At 37.4% G+C, this 20,207-nt stretch overlaps 1 protein-coding gene across 5 annotated transcripts in view; it reads left to right on the top strand.

Annotated features, from left to right (window-relative positions):
- The window catches only part of RPS6KA6 (ribosomal protein S6 kinase A6), a 123,258-nt gene extending 103,975 nt beyond the window's left edge, over positions 1 to 19,283 (top strand). For 4 of the 5 annotated variants that reach the window (XM_075940767.2, XM_075940766.2, XM_089781653.1 and 1 more), the window contains 4 exons: positions 471 to 547; positions 3,566 to 3,683; positions 7,556 to 7,696; positions 12,669 to 19,283. In XM_075940767.2, coding sequence (XP_075796882.1) covers positions 471 to 547; positions 3,566 to 3,683; positions 7,556 to 7,696; positions 12,669 to 12,794 — 462 coding nt within the window. In that variant the 3' untranslated portion in view covers positions 12,795 to 19,283. The remainder of the gene's footprint in view (positions 1 to 470; positions 548 to 3,565; positions 3,684 to 7,555; positions 7,697 to 12,668) is intronic. The other variant, XR_012906857.2, reaches the window with a different exon arrangement.
- The last annotated feature ends 924 nt before the right edge of the window (positions 19,284 to 20,207 follow it).

Below are 20,207 nucleotides of genomic sequence, written 5' to 3'. Positions count from 1 at the left end.
ATGTTAAGATTGCATGACTGAGCCAAGAGCATCTAGTACCACAGTGGCATTTTAAAGAGAACACTGTCTTTTAGAGAATGAAAAATGTTACAGTAGAAGAAATGTAAAACATTTTCCTTTTATATCTGTCCCTAAAGCTCACTGGGATACAGTACTGCAGATCTTAATTGTGACATTTTTTACATTGGAGTTTTCCATGATTAAGGACAGTAGAATTATGTTTTTGTGTTTCCAGTATAATACGGTCAACATATTTGTGCTGATGATCTCAAGGAATGACTCAGACCTAATAAAATGGTGGCAGTGGCCCTAGTAGGAAAACACAAGAATGTTTTCAAAACATTTATATTTGTGTATTTGCCATTTTTCTGTTTTATTTGCTCTTAAGCAATAATGTTAGGATTGACTTGCCCTCTACTGTAGTGTTCTACATGCAGCAAATAAAACTTTAATGGGTCTTTATTTTATAGGTTCTCATGAGACAGGGATATGATGCTGCTTGTGACATCTGGAGCTTAGGAGTACTCCTTTACACAATGCTTGCAGGGTAAGATTTTTTCCACCTTTCAGGTGTCATTTTTCCTTGAATTATTAGTATTTTGTGTATACGCACACTGTGCTATGCCAGCTGCCTTGAGATTGACTAGACATGATGAAGAATTGAGAAATTCTGGATTTTATTATCACTTTGAAGGAAAAATCTCCTTTTTTTTCCCCCTACATGAAACAAACTTTGTACAGTATCAGGCATTGTGGCATGCTGAATAGCAGTCTTCAGATACCTGGGTTGCAATCCATATAATTTTAATAGAATTCTTTCATTATTCAATAGTGTTTTTCATATATTAACATTTAAAATAACTTATAGAAATTCTCAATCTAGAATCAATTAGTTGCTATCAATGTAATTATGCTCCTGTCTGAAAAATTGTACCAACTATTGTTGTAACTAGTATCCAAGATAACTATAACTAGTCTGTATAGCTAGTTAGCCTGGTCTGTATCTTTTTATATAGGAAAGGACAGCTGTTGTTTTTTAAAATGCAAAATACTAAATTTGGCAGTGATATCTAGGGTCACATACATAACTGTTTTTCTGATCAGAAAGTGTCTGATGTCCCTTTAAGGATTTTCATGTTGATACAAAAATCATATATTACAGGGGTGTCGGTCATTACCTTAGATCAGGCGTATGCAAGTAACACCCCGCTGGCCTCATCAAATTGGCCAGCATTAGCCCCTGACAGGCCCCCACTCTGCCATATTTACCTGTATCTCCACAGGTATGGGATATCACAGCTCAGGTTGGCTGCAGATCACTAATCCGGACCAATGGGAGCTGAGATCACCCATACCTGTAGAGGTGCAGGTAAACATAGTTGCAGTGGCCCACCAGGAACAAATCCTGGAGAACCACCACCATTTTATTGCCCACCCCTGCCTTAGATGGATTTTGAACTCTTAAGTCATAACATTCTGGATAAAATGAATTTTTACTTGCTCTTTTTAGCAGCATCCAAATGTAAAAACTTCAACAGAAATTGTATCCTTTTCATATCAAATAAGAAATTAAGTTTGAGATTTAAAGGAAGGCTTTCAGAAAATAATGGTCCTAAAGATTAAGGATATAATACAGCAGGTAGTTGACTAAATTTTAGCAGCAAATTCTGATTTATAGATTCATATCATTTCTTTGAATTAGTATCCATACATATTTTTACTTAATTCATTAATGTGAATTTAAAAAAGATAAATGTTTATATTGTGACCCTACTGACAATGTGGGTAATTAATATTTTTAGAAATTGTGAAGTCATATCCTATTTAGCACACATTTTATCTAGCTTCAGCCTTAGAAGTTTTGCAGATCAGGCTTTCTTACTGTCTTTTAATGTCTGCCTTGTAGAAAGTGAAAGGTTAACCCTTTAATCTGGTTCTGGGCAGGGGGCTGCTTTTTAACCCCATGGGGGAGGAGGGTTGCCGCAGACCAAGGGCTGTTCCAGCTGTTTGTAGCAGGCACAAGTGCCCTCAGATATGGGCTTCCCTGGCATCCAGAGCAGCCTCTGTCCGCAGTGGCGAGGTGGGGTTGCTCCAGCTCAGCCTCAGCCCCTCTCGTGCCCCCTTTCATTAGTGTTTAAGTGGTTAACCAATAATGTATAACTGGTTAACTAATTAAACAATAATTTACATCCCTACTGTCTTGCATGTAAGGGTACGTCTAGACTACATGCCTCTGGCGACAGAGGCATGTAGATTAGGCTACCGGACATAGTAAAATGAAGCGGCGATTTAAATAATCGCCGCTTCATTTAAATTTACATGGCTGCCGCGCTGAGCCGACAAACAGCTGATCTGGATCATTAGTGACACTAACTTTCAAGAATGAACAGAGAAAAGCTTTGACATGTTGTCATAACATTCCTGGACAAAAGTCCCCACCGTATTTTACTGAAATTTGAGATGCGTAAATTTTGTACATGCGTTTAGAGTATAAATTGGTGGTCAGAGCTTTAATGCCCAGTGACTTCTATTGGCACAAATAAAATGCTGTAGCTCCCATTTGCTTCTTTAACTTGTATTTGTGGTCCTGGTACAGGTTGAACCTCTCTCTTCCGAGACTCTCTGGTCCAGTAGCATCCATGGTCTGGCAGGACCCCAGATGTTGAGAGCAGCTGGGAGCTGATCCCGTCTGGTCTTCAGCAGCCTGCAGGGGCAGTGACCTGGGGTTGGAAAGACCCAGGGAGAGCTGCCAGCTGCTTCCAATGTTCCCCAGCCCCGAGTAGTGGCAGCTGCTCCTGGGGCTCCCTGTCCCTCACATTCTCTGGGCTACAAAAAGAACTTACTAGGCTACCTACATGTGATTTATAATTATTAATTTTATTTTTTCTGTGTGCTGAACAGTTGGATTAATGGTTAATAAAGGATTTGATTTTGCACGCAGAGACTATTACAACTTTCTAAAAGGTTCTGAAAAATATTTTTCTGTAATTTGAAATGAGAGCCTCCCAAATTTGTTACAGAAAAACCACATTAAGAATTTTCTAGAGTCTTATAAACAGTCTCAGTCACTTTTGAGAGGGGGGGTGAGGAACATTGTTTTGTCCTTCATAAATGGTGTAGATATATTTGTGGATACCATTAAGTGACTTCACTCAGATTTATTGGTTACTTCATTACCATTCAGTTAAAGTGTCGTGACCTTACATGAGGATATTTGTAGTCATTTCTATTTGGGAAACATTTCGATTTAATTGATGAGCTCTCTATGATAAGAATGTATAGCCTGCCAGCTATTGACCTTTAGCTGCTATGAGTCTTTGATCCACACTTAGTTTGATCCACTGAATAAGCCACTAAAATGAGTAAAAATAAGTTTTTAAAGATTTCAGATATTTACTAAAAATACATGAAAATGTAAGCACATAATATAATTGTAGCACCACAGCAGTGTTTCATAAGTATCTAGACAGAATAACACTGCTTTTTTAAGATTTGCTAACATCATGTTTCTTTATAGATTTCATATGTACATAATCCTTTCTTTGCTTGTAATTTTTTTAAATAGCTATACTCCTTTTGCCAATGGTCCCAATGATACTCCTGAGGAAATCCTATTACGAATAGGCAGTGGAAAATTCTCTTTAAGTGGAGGCAACTGGGACACTGTTTCAGATGCAGCAAAGGTGTAAATATATTTTATCTTCTATAGTAGCATCTAGGATACAAGCAAATATATTAAATTTGATCAGTTGACTGGTATAACTTAACTCTTAGCCATTATATTTTGGTATTTTGTCTATATGGAATCAGCTGTGTATTTTATGATTGTTTGATCTTTGATGGTGTGGGCAAATACTGGCCTGTAGGCTGCGTTTGGTCTGCCAGGGTTAGCCCCTCATGGGCCCTCACACTACTGTATTAACCTACTCCTCTGCAAGTATGGGGATCATAGCTCCCGTTGGCTGTAGATCATCATTCCTGGCCAATGAGAGCTGTGATCGCCCATACCTGCAGAGATGCTGGTAAATACAACATCAGTAGCCCACCAGGGGCTAACCCTGATGAACTGCTGCCATTTTATTGCCCACCCCGTGCTAAGACTATAGCAAGAACTGCATTAACAAGGGCAGAATATTTTACAGTGCTTCAGAAAGCCCACATTTAAAACTTTTAAGTGCAGTGTACGAGAGGAAATGCAATGGTTTGAGAACTGTTCTACAACTTCTGTTTTTGAAGACTTTTTGCAGTCTTTGGAGGACAAGGATAACAATATCATAATTCGGGGCTATAGTCTGAGTTGTATTTCCTAAGGCCCCGGCTGATGTGGGATGATTATTGAGAGACAAATTAAATCTGGTTCTTGTTGAGTTGCGGCTACTTGATTCTTGCTTGACACTATCATGGATTCCAAATGTTTTATTGTATTAAACTACAAAATGAGAAATGTTAAACCAAGATTGCTACACAGGATGCTTTTGCTGAAAAGGCTGATGAAAAGCCAATTTCAGCAGAGAAATAAGGTTTTTTTTAATTGATTTTTAAAATTCACCCTAGCCTTAGAACATAAGAATGGCCATACTGAGTCAGACCAAAGGTCCATCTAGCCCAGTATCCTGTCTGCCGACAGTGGCCAATGCCAGATGCCCTAGAGGGAGTGAACAGAACAGGTATTCCTGAAGTGATCCCTCTCCTGTCATCCATTTCCAGCCCGACAGAGGCTATCAACACCATTCTTACCCATTTTGGTTAATAAGTATTGATGGACCTAACTTCCATGAATTTGTATAGTTCTTTTTTGATCCCTGTTAAAGTCCTGGTCTTTAATACATCCTCTGGCAAGGAGTTCCACAGGTTGTCTGTGCTCTGCATGAAGAAAAACTATCTTTTGTTTGTTTTAAATCTGCTACCTATTAATTTCATTTGGTGATCCCTAGTTCTTACGTTATGGGAATAATGTCACCTTCTAGTTTACAGAAGGTATTCCTGACTCTGTCAATATGGACACTAACTACTACTTACTACTAAGCTGTGTTCCATGGTATTTGCAATTTCGCAGGATGCTTTCTAGATATAACTTATAAACTGTAAGTTAAGCAATGTTTAAAAAGAATTGAGTGCTTTAAAGGATTAGTTGTACATGTATTTGAATTTCCTCATAATCTATCTTCAGGACATTGAGCAAAAAAATTTGAGTATTTTTAAAGTAGTTCCCTAAAATTAACCATCACCAAGCCTGTCAGTCAACTGACATAATTGCAGCTCAGGTTTCAGACTCAGACTTGTAAATGTGACTGTTCAGTTTCTTTGAAGAGTTATATTTTCCAATAAAAAGTTGGGAAGACTGCATCTGATAGTAACCAAGGCTGTGTCCAGACAGGTTTTTTCAAAAAAAGTAGCCTTTTTTCGAAAAAACTTCACCTGCATCTAGACTGCCGCTTTTCTTTCGACAGCGGTAAATCTCATTTCACGAGGAAGAACGCCTTTTTTCGAAAGTGGTCTTTCGAAAAAAGGCGTTCTTGAATGCCAACAGGGCTTTTTAGAAAGAGAGCATCCAGACTCACTTGCTGCTTTATTTCGAAAAAGCGGCTTGCTTTTTCGAAAGTACTGCTTGCAGTCTAGATGCTCTTTTTCGAAAAAGCCTCTTTTGAAAGAGGCTTGCAGTCTAGACATAGCCCAATAGAAAAACCAAGAGGAAAATACTCCAAGATAAATTAAAAACTTTGTTTCTTGTAAGTCCATAAAGGTTCATAAAAAGTAATATAGTTTTGTATGGCAATTCACATTTGACTCAAACAATGTGTGCATTTAGGTCTTGCTTGCCTTCTGGATTTTAACTAGAAAATTAAAATAGAATAATAGAATACTGCAGATGGAATTTGTCTCTTGCATGTTTCTGGTTTGGAGCAGACATTCTACTGCAGTGTTTACATCTCCTCTGTTTCCCATTGTGCTAGTGGGTGAAAATCAACAGTAGGAACTACAGTAATCTATTTTTAATCTCCTAGCTATGTGGATAGCAAAAGTAATCACACAGTTTCAGGTAAAAAGTAGACTATCTTGTAAATCTTCCATTCTTAATAAACTAAAATGGAGATAGTGTAATAGTTATAAGTAATCTGACTCTTTAGTAGGTTAATAGACTTTAAAGCTAGAAAGAGACCATTATTGAGTTAATCTTTCTTAATTTAAGTGGTAGCATTTCCCCCATAATGCCCACATCAAGCCCATAGCTCATAGCATATCTTTATCTAGATTAAAGACTATTCCATTAGCTCATTATCCTCACTTAGTACAAATATGACTGGAGGTTGAAGATAGACAAACTCAGATTAGAAATAAATGTTATTTTACATGAGAATAAAACAGTCAAATACAATACACAAGTATAAGTATACTATGTCAACATGGTTACCTTTATCAATCCAATTTATAATTTAATCAAAAATTATATCAAATTTGTTTGACACCATTTCCCATCAAATATTGCTGACTGGCACTAATATTCCACTATGTTATTCTTTAATGAATGCTCCTTTATTAGCCTGTCCCTGATTTTTTGCAAGGATCAGTGTTGTCCTATAATTATCCAAGTCATTAAGTTTACTCTTAAATTTTGACACAACATTAGCCTTTTCCCAGACATCTGGAACTTTCTTAGTAATTCAGGACTTATTAAAAACCAACATCAGTGGTTGAGAGAGATCTTTGGACAGTTCTTTTAAAACTCAGGTAAAAATTATGTTTTAGAATATTGAACTATAGTAGCAGTTTAACATTACCCTAGTTACTGCTGGAAAAGAAAAATATTTAATCACTGAGAGGTGTGAAAGCATCATACAGCATCTTTTGTTCTTGATATATATATTTTTAAATGCCTTATATTGTCCTTACTCCTATTGGCCAGTAATCCTTCTTTGTTGTTTTCCTTCCACCTATTAATGTCTTAATTAATCTGTTCCCTGGTGAACATTGCAATTATGTATTAATTTAAAGTAGCTCTTTCCTAATACTCAAAACAAAGAAAAGCCAAATGTACATTTCTGGTCGATTTCATTCTTCAAATTGATACCTTGAGGTAGAAGTACTTCAGAGGCGAATATCACAATGCATATTTGAATTTTAGATTTGCAGCTGATAGTCCACAACATTATATAGTAGAAATAAGGCACATCTGCCAGTAGAAAAAAAAATGCATGCTAGGAAAATGGGTTGCTTATTCTAGATTAGTACTAGCTATTTCTGCCTTTGTTTTTAAAGATGACTGGATTTATAAGCAAATATGGAAATTCTTGTGAGGCTTTATTTAGAATGAAAGCTCACTCTGTTAAAAGACTTCATAGTAGCTGCATATACTGTCACACATTGTATTCAGACATTTGAAGTCTCAAGATACAGAATGCCCCACTTCAGCTGTTGATTTTCTTGTTTAGTGTCTCTTATTAGATCCTTCCAGACGTATTACATTTTTTTTAACATGTTAGTTATTAATACTAGCTTTCCAGCACTTTATATTGGGATGTAACAACTATATCTGTATTTTTTTATTTTAATCTAGGACTTGCTGTCCCATATGCTTCATGTAGATCCACATCAACGATATACAGCAGAGCAAGTATTAAAACACTCGTGGATAGCCTGTAGGGACCAGTTGCCTCATTATCAACTAAACAGACAAGATGCACCACATCTAGTTAAGGTAAAACGAGTCTTCCATGTCAATACTTGTGAGAATAACATTTGAGAGAGAAGCAACCTTTTTGTGACTCTACTAATAATCAGCCTAAATTCCAAAACTGTGGAACCGGCCACTTTCAGAGCTAAACACTGAACACCTTTCTTAGAATTACAGTTCTGACTTAACAAAATGCACCTACTCACTCCTACACATGTGAACAAAATATTGACAGACAAATCAAGGTTTTTTTTCTTAGGGACTGAGAGAAAAGACTGTTGATGTTCTTTCTGTTTTTAAATACTAGAGTAATAAGGGCAATATGTGTACCCAGATGGAGAATTTGGCCAGTTTCTAAGGAGATGTCCATACTTCAAGCTGGAATTTACACTTCCAGCGTGAAAAGAAATGCCTTGTGTTAGCTTTGATCAAGCCAGTGTGTTAAAAATAGTGTAGTTATGGCAATATGAGGGCTAAGAGCTAACACTCTGAATATATGTACCTAGCATCTCAGACAGGATTGGTTAGCCCCTTCTAGTGCTTCTGCTGCCGCAGCTAGGTTCCTATTTTTAGTATGTTAGCTTAATTGGAACTAGTGAAGGTATGTCTCCTCAAGCTGGAATGTACATCGCTAACTTGAAATGTATCCTAAGCATCCGTATATAGACAAATTACGTTTCATAGCCTATGATCAATATTTTCTTCCAGTGTGCTTTTATTGGGCATACTTAAATAAAATAGTGGGTGTTGTTGCAAATGTTCAGATGTTTCCTAGAAACAATTAAAATTCAAAAATTAGAACAGAATTATGTAACTTTTGTTCTATTTACTGAGATTATTTAAATATAATCTGTAAGATATAGAATATGTTCTTTTGAAAGTGCAAAAATAAAAATGAGTCTAAATTCTGGACTGATATGTCCGAGTGTAGTTCCTCCAACTTCAGAGGCATGTAGATTGCCCGCCTGGAGACCCAAGTTCAAGAGCAAGGGCCTACTTGTTAATTCTTCTTCGTATAGTGTCCCTATGGGTGCTCTACTGTAGGGGAGGGGGGGGGGTGTGCTGCTGCATCTCTAATCAGAGCTTTTTGGTAGCAGTGTCCATTGAGTCCGCTCATGTGCTCTTCCTCCCTGGAGAGCTGCCTCAAGGCTATAAAGTTCCTCAGATCTCAACTGCTTTTGGCCTCACAGGGGAGAGCAGTTGTCAGTTGCTTATCTGTATTGTTAGCATAATTAGTAGCTCTTTTTGTTTCTTTTGTTCTCTCAATAGTGTTTCCTTTTTTCCTCCCTTGAGATTAAAGGGAAAAAATTATGTAGCACTTTAAAGACTAACAAAGATGATTTATTAGGTGATGAGCTTTCTTGGAGCAGACCCACTTCTGGTCTGCCCCAGAAAAGCTCATCACCTAATAAACTATCTTGTTAGTCTTTAAAGTGTGCTACAGAATATTTTTTTCTTTTGGTTTATCAAGATCAGACTAACACCGCTACCTCTCTGTTACTTGAGATTAAACCCCCTCCCGCCCCCAACTTTGCTGCTTATCCTATCTGGGGACATCTCCCCTCCTCTAGTTACCCTTCGCCCCTCCCTGCTCTGGTAAAAGAAAAGAACCGAAAAAGAAGAGTAAAGATGAACTCTTTGCTTCTTTCCACATTGCTAGAGATTGATTTGCCCCAGTCTCTCCTCCCTCCAACACGGGGGTATTCTTAGCTCCAGGCTCTGAGAGGTGCCTCTCCTATAAGCAGTTTCTACAGCAGCCAGACATTCTCACTGGGTCAGACTCACAACTAAAATGGCAGTCTCCTGGGAACTGGGAGCTGAAGCTTCAAAGTCCCCCTTAGGAAGAAGGCATTTCAGTCTTCAGGAGACTCCTGATGGATTATCCCCAGAGCCTTTAACTTCATCAAAGGGTAGAGTGCTTAAAAATCCACAGCAGGCTCTTCCTGTAAAGGCTTGTAAAAACAAACTCCCTGTGATTGGCAGCCAGAGGGGGCTTCTCACAACACAGGCTGCATATCACCTGAGAAGTAAGGGCCGTCAATCTCTGAGGCAATGTTAGAGACAGCATGGTAATTGTGTTTCTTTAACAGAGTGGCACAGTGAAAGCATTGGTACCAGGTATGACAGAACTCCCATCTAGGGAGTGCTCTGCACCTTCCTAAGCATTGGTACTGACAGTGTACCATGAAAACACCTCTACAGTACCAAGTGAGCCCATAACACATGAGTTCTGGTATCCTGGAGTCCTGTGGCGTGGGTACCCAGGGAAAGGAAGTTACTGTACCAACTCTAAAAGTGCAGCATGGACAACTTTCGGTACCTTGGTCAAGAAAGTTCTTATCTAGGGAGTGCTCTGCATCAAATCAACCATTGTTGCTGATCAATAGACATTTGGTGCATCCTTCACAGCATACTCATCCTATCTATCTATCTGCCGGGGTACAGAATATGACAGCCAACAATCTGTCAGAATTTGTCATGACCCCAAATGGAAACTGAACTCAGAGGTGCTTTTACCCTCTAGGTAACCCTGTTTTACAGATCTCGTTGCTACTTACTGGAACCAAAAATGTCCTTATTACTGCCCTAGGCCTGGCCTGGAGAAACATTCATGGGGGCCCTCATCTTCCCATGGCATGGGAACCTTTTGTATGCCTTTTCCCAGTTTTCTATTTAAGGCCCGATTGAAAATTCAGCTAAACAAAGAGTTATTCTGGTTTGCACTTTTTGGCCAAGATAAATCTGACTCACTTATCTGACACAGATGATTCTATGCCCTTCTGCTCTACCTTGGCTGATTCCTCACTTGATCTCTCAAAACAAAGGCCTGCTCCTGTACCCCAACCTTCAAGTCCTTTACCTGCAGGTGTGGCGCTGTCTTAGTTCCAAAACTTAAGAGGCAGAATTTGCTGAGCTAAAAGACGTGTTGCTAGACAGCCATGGTTGACTACTTAACATACATACCCACAAAATGAAAACTATTCCAAGCTGTTAATCTAAACATATAAACCCAATCTCATCTTCCCTTCCTCTGATTTTACTCTACATTTTAGACCTCAAGCAGTCAGACCTCTCTCAGCTCCATTAAGGTACATCTTGCAGTGAAAACAGCCTTCCAAGACCAGGTAGACACATACTCAGTGTTTGCTCACTTGCTGATGTGTAGATTCCTTAAGGGCATAGTCATCTGTGTCAGATAAGGAATCTCTTCATAAGTGTGACACCACCTGCTCCTGTTTGGAATCTTAACCTAGTTCCGGGCTTTGACTAGACCTCCCTTTGAGTTCCTGGCAACTTGTTCCCTTGTCCATGTGTACATGAAGATACATGTATGAGAGACGGTCGCTTCGTTTTTTTAAAGAGACATTAACTCTAAGACCATATCTCAAGTTTCTCCCTACTGTCTCTGCATTTTCTATATGAATCAACCGATTAATTTCCCTGTTTTTTTTTTCCCCCAAAACCCACTCTACGGAATTGTCCCCCTGTTGTCACACACGTTATGTGTTATAAAAAAACACTGGTATTCTACTTGCAGAAGAGTAAGGGCATTAGGAAATCCCCTAAATACTTCCTTTTATCCACAGAAAGATCTTAAAGCTCTGAAATATGGGCTCAAAGACTATCCAAATGGGTCTCTGGTTGCATTAATCATTATCAAGGACACAGCGTGCTTCCAGCCAGAGTCCATATGCACTCCACGAAGTCAGTTTCTGCCTTGGTCACATTCCTTACAGATATTCCTATCTCAGTAATCTGTAGAGCAGAGACTTGGGTCTCTGTCCCCCACACTCAGAATATTGTGATCATTGAAGATTCAGTCCCCCATGCCATCTTTGATTCCATAGTACTCTATGTAGTAACAGACTCCACTCCGAAATTCCTAATTGGAGTCACCTACAGTGAAGCACCCATAGGGACACTACTCAAAGAGGAACTTACTCATCTTGTGCAGTAACAGTGGTTCTTCGTTCCTATGAGTACTCCTCAACCCAACCTCCCCTCACATGGGCTGTGTCTACACTGCACCCCTTTTCCGAAAAAGGGATGCAGATGAGACAAGTCGGAATTGCAAATGAAGCGGGGATTTAAATATCCCCCGCTTCATTTGTATAAACATGGCTGCCGCTTTTTTCTGACTCGGGGCTTTGCCGGAAAACAGCACCAGTCTAGACGGGGATCTTTCGGAAAATAAAGCCTTTTCCGAAAGGTCCCTTATTCCTCTTAAAATCAGGAATAAGGGACCTTTAGGAAAAGGCTTTATTTTCCGAAAGATCCCCGTCTAGACAGGTGCTGTTTTCCGGCAAAGCACTGAGCTGGAAAAAAGCGGAAGCCATGTTTATACAAATGAAGCGGAAAAGGGGTGCAGTGTAGACACAGCCATGGAGTTCTACAAGTGAGAGGCTTTTGCCCTCGAAGTGCTAGATAGCCTCGAGGGAGCGAGAGATGGGCTCATCATACACTGCTACCAAAAATCTGAATAGGGGCTCAAGGGCATACATACACTTAAAGTAAAGCACCTAGAGGGACACGTCTCAAAGAACCATTGTTAATGTACAAGGTGAGTAACTTCCTCTTACAGGAATGTTGCATTTGTATGACAGTACTGTTTCCCCAGTCCTCCTTTCTGAGATCTTAATAAGTAACGTTAACACTGGTCTGAAGGGCTCTGTCCATCCAGCTTAGTGTTAAGTTGGCTACTAGTGCCTCATTTGCATAGAGGAAATTTAATAGAAAGTGAAATAAATGTTATTGGGAAGAATGAACAGACCTCAAGTCTGTGAAGAATCCATTCCAGAAGCCGTGAGGGACCCAGTCATAAATATTACCTATCCCTTTATAAATTATCAATACAAACTTTTACAAAATTAATTCTGCTTTAACATAAGCTTTCTATGTTCCTTTTCAGGGGTTCATAAAGAATTTAATATTTATCATTCAATGCTTTTGTTTTCATATAACTTTTACAATCTTTGTGTATTTCCTTGTTCTCCAGGGGGCTATGGCTGCCACATATTCTGCACTGAATCACAAGACATTTCAGCCAGTCTTAGAGCCTGTCGCAGCTTCAAGTTTAGCTCAACGACGGAGCATGAAAAAGCTAACTTCAACAGACTTATAGATCCACTGGGGCATCTTTAGCCAAACTAGAGCAAAGGAAAATCCAATAAGTGTCTCTATATCTGCCTGACCTGTGATCGAAAGGCATATATGGTTTCCTGCTACACTACTTGAATTCTGTAAAAGTCCTTTTTTTAAAAGAAAAAAAATCCACATGTTCAGGGGGATTCTCACTGTGTTGTTTTACAGGCGGTGTTCATCTTTATTTAAGTTAAACATCAGGGTACATCACAAAGCTCATAAGGAATTTCTGTACATGGTCCTTTTAGAGATTTGTTGCAGATATTCTTTACATACTGTATAGTTTTGCTGTGTTCATAAATAAATGGTTTAGGGGACCATTATCAATAAGAAAGTTGTGTGTTAAAAATGTCAGTGTCAGTATTTTTACCATCAGCCCCATTTTTAAAAGATCAACAAGTTCTTATTTAAATTACTTTGTAATTGGGCGCTTAGCAATGGACTCCATTTAACTCACTGATACCAGACGATAAGACTGACCCTCTTATTGTGCCAGTGCAAAATGCATTAGTGCTAATATGGGAGACCTACACTTGCCTGGTGTCAAGAATTGAGAAGGTTTGTGTACAAATATTAAAAAATGGTGTGCACCTGAGAGATTACACTTGGTCTATAAAATTTAAAATAGTCACTTGTGGACTTAGCAACTGGATAACAAGTGACCTTGTTTAGGGAATGGGTGTATCTGATGTTGGTATGTATTTCTATCTGAAGTTAAAAGCTTTTGGAAACACCCCCTACATTGAACATAAAAGATCTTATTGTGTTCTGTACTGAGCTATGAAAATGATTATATTTATAAGTCATTAAGAGTGAGAGACTGAATAGTATTGATACTACTATAGATAATACGACATTTCCGAGTAGTCCATATGCTTTACTTATTTATCCTTCTGTCACTTGACTGAATTATGCCTCTCTCTGTTCCATGAAGAATAGGACTTTACCACTGCCTTCCATCTTAGACAGTCTGTTGCTGCTATCTTAGCTCTTCCCATATAATTTTGATAGCTTTCTATATTGGTGTTTCCATGTTATCCTTGGCCTATCTTGTTTCCTCTTGCCTTGGGAATTCCATGCAACTCCTGTCTTACGTTGTTTGGGTTTTTCCTCCATGTAGCCATCTTTTATTCATTTTTGTTCCATAATTTCCTGGCCCTTGTTTTATCATCCCTGAGAGTTGTATTTTTTCCCTGGTCTTCCGATATAGAGAATTTGTTGAAGGCAATTGTTTAATGAAAACGATAGTAAGGTCTTAAATCTCCAAGCGTCAGTACCATTTAAAACTGACTTGACAAAATTGTTCACTATTCAAAATTTCATTCGGAGGGCAAGATTACTCTTTCTTCAAGTCAGCATTAGTTATGAAGGCATGTCTAGTTTTTGCAATTCTGTCTTTAATGTCTGTTTTACCTGTTGTACTTGATATGTGAAATATTGGAACTAGTCTGTCAGGCCCAGAAAGTGTTGTCGATGTTGTTTTTTGTGTTACTTTTGAACCTTACTGATTGTGTATAGGCTCAAAGATCATTTGTTTCAGCTTGCATGTCTCTGGGTATGAGATAGCAAGTTGATGTCATCTGTATTTGAGATCTTCTAATTTGTGTGAAAGTCCATTGTATGCTGCTTGATTGTTTTGTGGTCTTTCTCATTACTCAATGCACTACCAGTATAAAGATCATGGGTGTCATAAGGCATCCTTGTCTGCTGCTGGTAATAATCTCAAATGGCTTAGCTCTTTGTTACGTATTACTTGGCAAGTCATATTTTTGTAGAAGCTCTGTGTGATCACAGATTTCTGAGGGATTTCATAGCGGCCATAGCAACTTTCATAAAGCTGCTCTAGCCGCTATGTCAAAGGCTGTCCCTTAGTACATGGCTCTCCTGCTGTATGTGGATTATATTGCTGTTTCTTTGAGTTTTTCTGTTGAAGAGTAGTATGTTCAATGTTAGCTTATCCTATATTGTTAGGTAAACTGATATTTCATTGTAGCATATTTGCCACATGGTTTTTAATAGTTTTATTTATTTAAATATATGTAAGTGTTCCTATCTACATCCCTTTACACGTGTACAACTATTAGAAAAGATAAATGCAGAGACTCATGACCCTTTGAAAAACTTTGAATAACTACAGGGGAAGCCTGAGGAAAAAATGTAAGCCTTCTAGTGTGCCCTTAAGTCAGTAGGTACAGGTCTTTGACCAAAGAGGGAGGAATAGGTTCCACAATTGTGGACGTCACTGGTGCCATCTCTCTCTGTTTGAACCTAGGCATTTAGCTAAGTGCCTCAGCTGATCTGAACTACTTTGGTATATCAGTGAGAGTATCTAGATCTGCCAGGTAGGTCCCAAATCATTGTAGGTTTCTAAATTTTCTAAATTAAAATCAATACTTTGAATTGTGCCTAGGGGTGAACCAGAAATTAGTGTAGTCTGTAGTGATTGTGATCAAATACATCATTTTATGAAGCTTCAGACACTACTACATAGTTCTAATATAGTAGCATAATGAACATTTTAAATATTAGGAAAGTTAACTAGTGACCTACAGCTAAATTTGAACATACTGAGATTCATTATGACTAAAACTCAATTGTTGTCCTGACTTATCTATCATTGAATTTTTGATCTCATAACATTTTTATAGCAAATGACAAAATGTTAATCCAGAGGGTGGGTGGGGGGACTTTGCACACTGGGATGGTACATTGGTGTGAGGCCTTTCAGGGGAGGAGTTCTGGAATAACAAAAGTTAGCAGTAACACATTCTAAAATGTGGAGGGGACTTTTTGTTGATACATAGGAAGTCATTGGGAGTACTATAGGTATGCTGCTAGTTACTTTTTATTGTGCAAGAGGTAGGAATTTTCTTACTGAACAATTAAGTGTTTTAAGTTAGGATGCTTGTAGGTATGGGATTGAATGAATATGAAGAATGTGTATACTAGTTTATCATGCAAGTCATGCCTACTACTCAATTTATTGGGTATAATACATCTTGGAAACATTAGGGCCTGTTTGTACCTAATTTGAGGTGCCTGTTTTGAAATGCTTAAAAAATAAGAAAGCACGTAGCTGCCATATGGAAAACATACTACTCAGAAATAATTCTGCATCTTACATGCATCTTGCATTTTTATTATTATAGTCCTTTGCTTGCAAGTAAGTACACTTCTGCATATTTCCTACCTAATAGTGTATTTTCATTTGTAATGTTAAATTACTTTTATCAAAATTGAGATCACAAAAGATCAGACTCTGGATGGAGATAGAGAAAAAGCATATTTAAAAACAAGGATCCAGAAATAATGCAGATTTTAATGTTGGTAATAAAAATGTGTGTGTGGGGGGGAGGGGGAACATCTAAGATGCTAAGCTTAATTGTCTTCAATTTTTTTCCTCAAAGTGTTAACTGGTCTTTTTTTGGCTTTATTCATGAGTGATTTAGTCTCCATTGCATTGGTGTTTTCATTTAATTTGTTCAGAACCACCATGCAATAAGCATTTTATAAGAATTATGTACTAAATCAGTAATAAGCAGACCAAAATATTTAGCATGCAATGGTATCTTTCTGGTGTGAAGGATAGAGTTATAAAGAGGAAAATGTGCAGACATATACTGATTGGTGAACACGGAATTTAGAACACTTTGTAAGTCAGTCCTGTGGTTTAGATAAGAACATCTATAAGCTCTACTGCAAGTGGCACTTCTATGACAAAAATGTTTCCCTGGTTGCACCATTACAGGAATAACCTTTTCATAGAGACGAGCTGTGTAGACAATATCTTAGTTATATTTGACATAAATATCAGGCATACATGGCATGTCTGTTTCCACTTTCTTGGGAAGAATGCACCCTTATCTTAACTAGTGCAAACAAAATCCTGTCTAGGTACTTACATTTCATTGTGTCAGCAGTCTTTCCGTATCTGTGGGTATTGCTGGAATCCAAAATAAAGTTTCATCTTTTTATTTGCAGTGTTTCAAGACAATGCTGTTTGGGGGGTTGAGCTGATTTTTCTCACTTTAAAGGAAAATGTCAGTTTTGCAAAATTTAAAAGGAATTTAAAAGAATGTAAAAGGGTGTACAACATGAATTCATGAGTACTTTGTTTAAAAATGAAGATAATTAGTTATTTGAGTCTGTTAGAAGGGGCTATTGAAAAGTTTTAATTTGGGTCACATACATATAGCTACCACACAATCAAAGATTATAGACTGGTTAGCATTTTATTGTGGGTTCTGGCTTAAAAATAAGAGACCATAATGTAGTGAATTTTTTACTTTAATCCTTAAGTCCTTTTAAATACAGAATGGAGAACTACTTCTATATAGGGATTTCTGTAGTGCTAATTACCATCCTATATAATATGATCCAACATATATCAAATATCATTTTCCAGTAAGAAGCCTGCCAACACACAGTCTCAGTAGTATTTTTGTAATAAAAGCCTTTGTTTTCAAATAGATATTCACGCAGAGCCTGATCAGCATCCACTGAAGTGGCAAGACTCCTTTTGACTTCAGTGTGAACAGCAGCAGATCTATATATAGTAAAAGGTGTCATGTCTCTTGCGTGGTGAGATTGTTTCAGTGAAGCACTGATTGTTTGTAAAATGTGAAACTCTTCAATGTGCTCCTGATCCCATTACTCAGAAGTTGTGGTGGTACCAACAGTAGATTTTGCAGAATCAGATATCTTAGGGAGGAGCTTTCAGCGTGGGCAGATTTGTCTTAAGACAACATGTCTTGGTTATTGGGATCTGTTACAGAATACAGGATTATGTGTTTCCCTTGTGCTCAAAGGGAGAGCATTCCTTTGGCCACACACAATTGTGGCCAAAATACTGGTACCACTGCTCTATAGCTTAAATGTTCTGCTTAGTGAGCGCTTGCAGAGAACTCATCTCAAACATCTCATGGATATGAAAATGAAAGCAAATTCTACACCAGTCAGCTTTTACCTTTAGACTTCTAGTTACGGAGCTGAATTATCCTTACCCTTGTCTTTTTAGCATTGAAAAAAATTATTAAAACAAACTTATGCACTCACTGTATATTGTAAGAGTTGAAAAAAATAAATGAACTGAAACATTCAATAATTAATACTATTTCTAGCAAATTGTAAGAGGTATTTTAACAAACAGTAGAAACGTAATTCATTGTATGCATATCTGTTCATCAGTGCATTGCAACAGGTTGCTATAACATCAGAGCACTTAATTTAATTTTTTTTCTGGATGTTGCAATTGGAGGCGGGGGGGCGGAGAGCCTGGAAAGATTAAGACTTAATTGCATAAATTTACCAGCATTGTGGTGATTATCCACTCTTAGTCAACAGAATGCAGCTAAAATAACCACTCAAACAGGGTTACATGCACTACAATGACAGTTAACATTCTTTAGTCCCAGCCAAAAATGAAGGCATGCATGTGTTTAAAAATATTTTTGAAGTTATTTTTAGTGTGTTTAACCTCCTGTTTTGTTTGATTGTAGTGGTAAAGTTAGAGGGTGAGAGGGAAATCCTTTAGTCACAATACCACAGGAACAATATATTTGACAGAATAGTTGATCCACAATGACTTATTTAAAGCATTCATACATGTTACCAAGTGTGTGTATATAGAGAAGACAAACATTGTACTTTGTTATATACCACACTTTATTAGCAACTGTTCAATTAAGTGCACTCTGAATATAAACTGTTCTTATTTCTAGCGTATCTTAATATTTGCTCCCAAACGATAATATTTTCCTGACTGTTGATGAACCTGCATGTTTGTGTGAATATGAATAATATGGAAATTAAATTGAGGAAATGCAGCTATATGGCTAAAACTGAATAGTAGAGTAACTAGCCTTTAAAAAAACCTTTTATAATACAAATCCTTGTTTCTATGAGGGTTTTTTCTGTGTAAGGAAAGCAAATCCATTCCTTAAAATAAGTTTTGAAAGCTGTAGGTAGAGGATCTTAAAACTATAATTGGCAAATATTCTTAAGTATGTTTCAGAAATAATCCTTCAGACATTAATTTAACCTGTTTTTGTTAGGATACTGAAAAAATTCCTTTTCAGGGCAAATTGTTCTTATAATATGTATGTTGCATTAGGGTTATGACCATTTTGCTAACTATTGCATTGCATTGTTACAGTTTCCCAAGCACTTTGGCATTCTTGCACTGATACTCTGTTTATAGCTAAAGCTGTTTCGGCATGCAACTGGGCATAAATCTCACTATATGAAAGGGCATTAAAGCTAAAACAAAGTGTGCAATTCAATTATATGCTATATGAGGTACTTCAAAGAGGAACTATACAAAAGGTCCCCATTGTCAGATATTGTAACTATCATTTCCTTCTCTAAACATATTGTGGATTTTGTATCATATTGTATTTATTTCATTTTTTAAAAGATGTTTTCTTTAAAGCTCTGTATATATTGACATTAAAGTTTGCCTTGTACTACATTCTTCTCCTTGTAAGGCTGAATCCAGTAGTGCATTATACAGCATGTATTTTTTCTTTTGCACTATGCTGCTAAATATTACTCTCACGTTGAATTACAACATGCCAAAGATGACTTAGAAATTGTATTTATTTTCATTAAAAGATTATGCATAATTATAAAGGGATGGATTTAAATAGCTGGCAGTTCATTGGGTACTAAAAAAATGTGTACATTTATATTTTATAACTAACCAAATGTGATCATATGTGATTCAGAAACTTTCACAGCCCATTTTTAATTTTAAAAAAGTGAGCCAACTTTCATAAAACAATCTATGCTGTGACTTGCACTGTTTATTGAGCCTGCCTTGCTATATATTTCAAGCACAAATCAAGGGCCCGTCGTTGTATATTTGTAATCACAGCACAGTGTTTTAATGTGTATATTAAACACTTTAAAAACATAGTTACACAACAGATCTGAGTGAAATGTGAACTTATGGTGGGATAAGCCCTCATTTCACTTGGTTTTGGTATTTTTATTGTGAGTTTCCTGGTAGTTCAAGAAATCCTTTTAATACTCTACAGCAAAGATACTCAATTGTCAAGGCCAAGATGTCTGGGTCTAGACTCCAGAGAAAATCATTTAAAAAATAATAATTAAATAGATATGGAGGGCCATTCACAAGTGTTTGGGTGGTCCAAATTTGTTGCACAGAGCACCTATTGACTACCTCTGCTCTGACTAACTTTCTCCCAAAGGCTTTGATCCTCTAAATTCTCATGGACATACTTAATTCAGGCATGAGAAACCCTGCTGAAACTAGTGGGATCTAGTCAAGTGTGAAAGTTAATTATGGAAATCATTGTTTGCCAGATGAAGATCTTAGAGCTCAAATAGCAATCCATGCTTATTTTAAACTGATTACCAATGCAATCTCTTT

Source organism: Pelodiscus sinensis, chromosome 13, assembly GCF_052426305.1.
Source record: "Pelodiscus sinensis isolate ZL-2025 chromosome 13, ASM5242630v1, whole genome shotgun sequence".
Taxonomy (NCBI): domain Eukaryota; kingdom Metazoa; phylum Chordata; order Testudines; family Trionychidae; genus Pelodiscus; species Pelodiscus sinensis.
The sequence above is the reverse complement of the archived record's forward strand: the minus strand, read 5'-3'. Positions and strand labels throughout refer to the sequence as shown.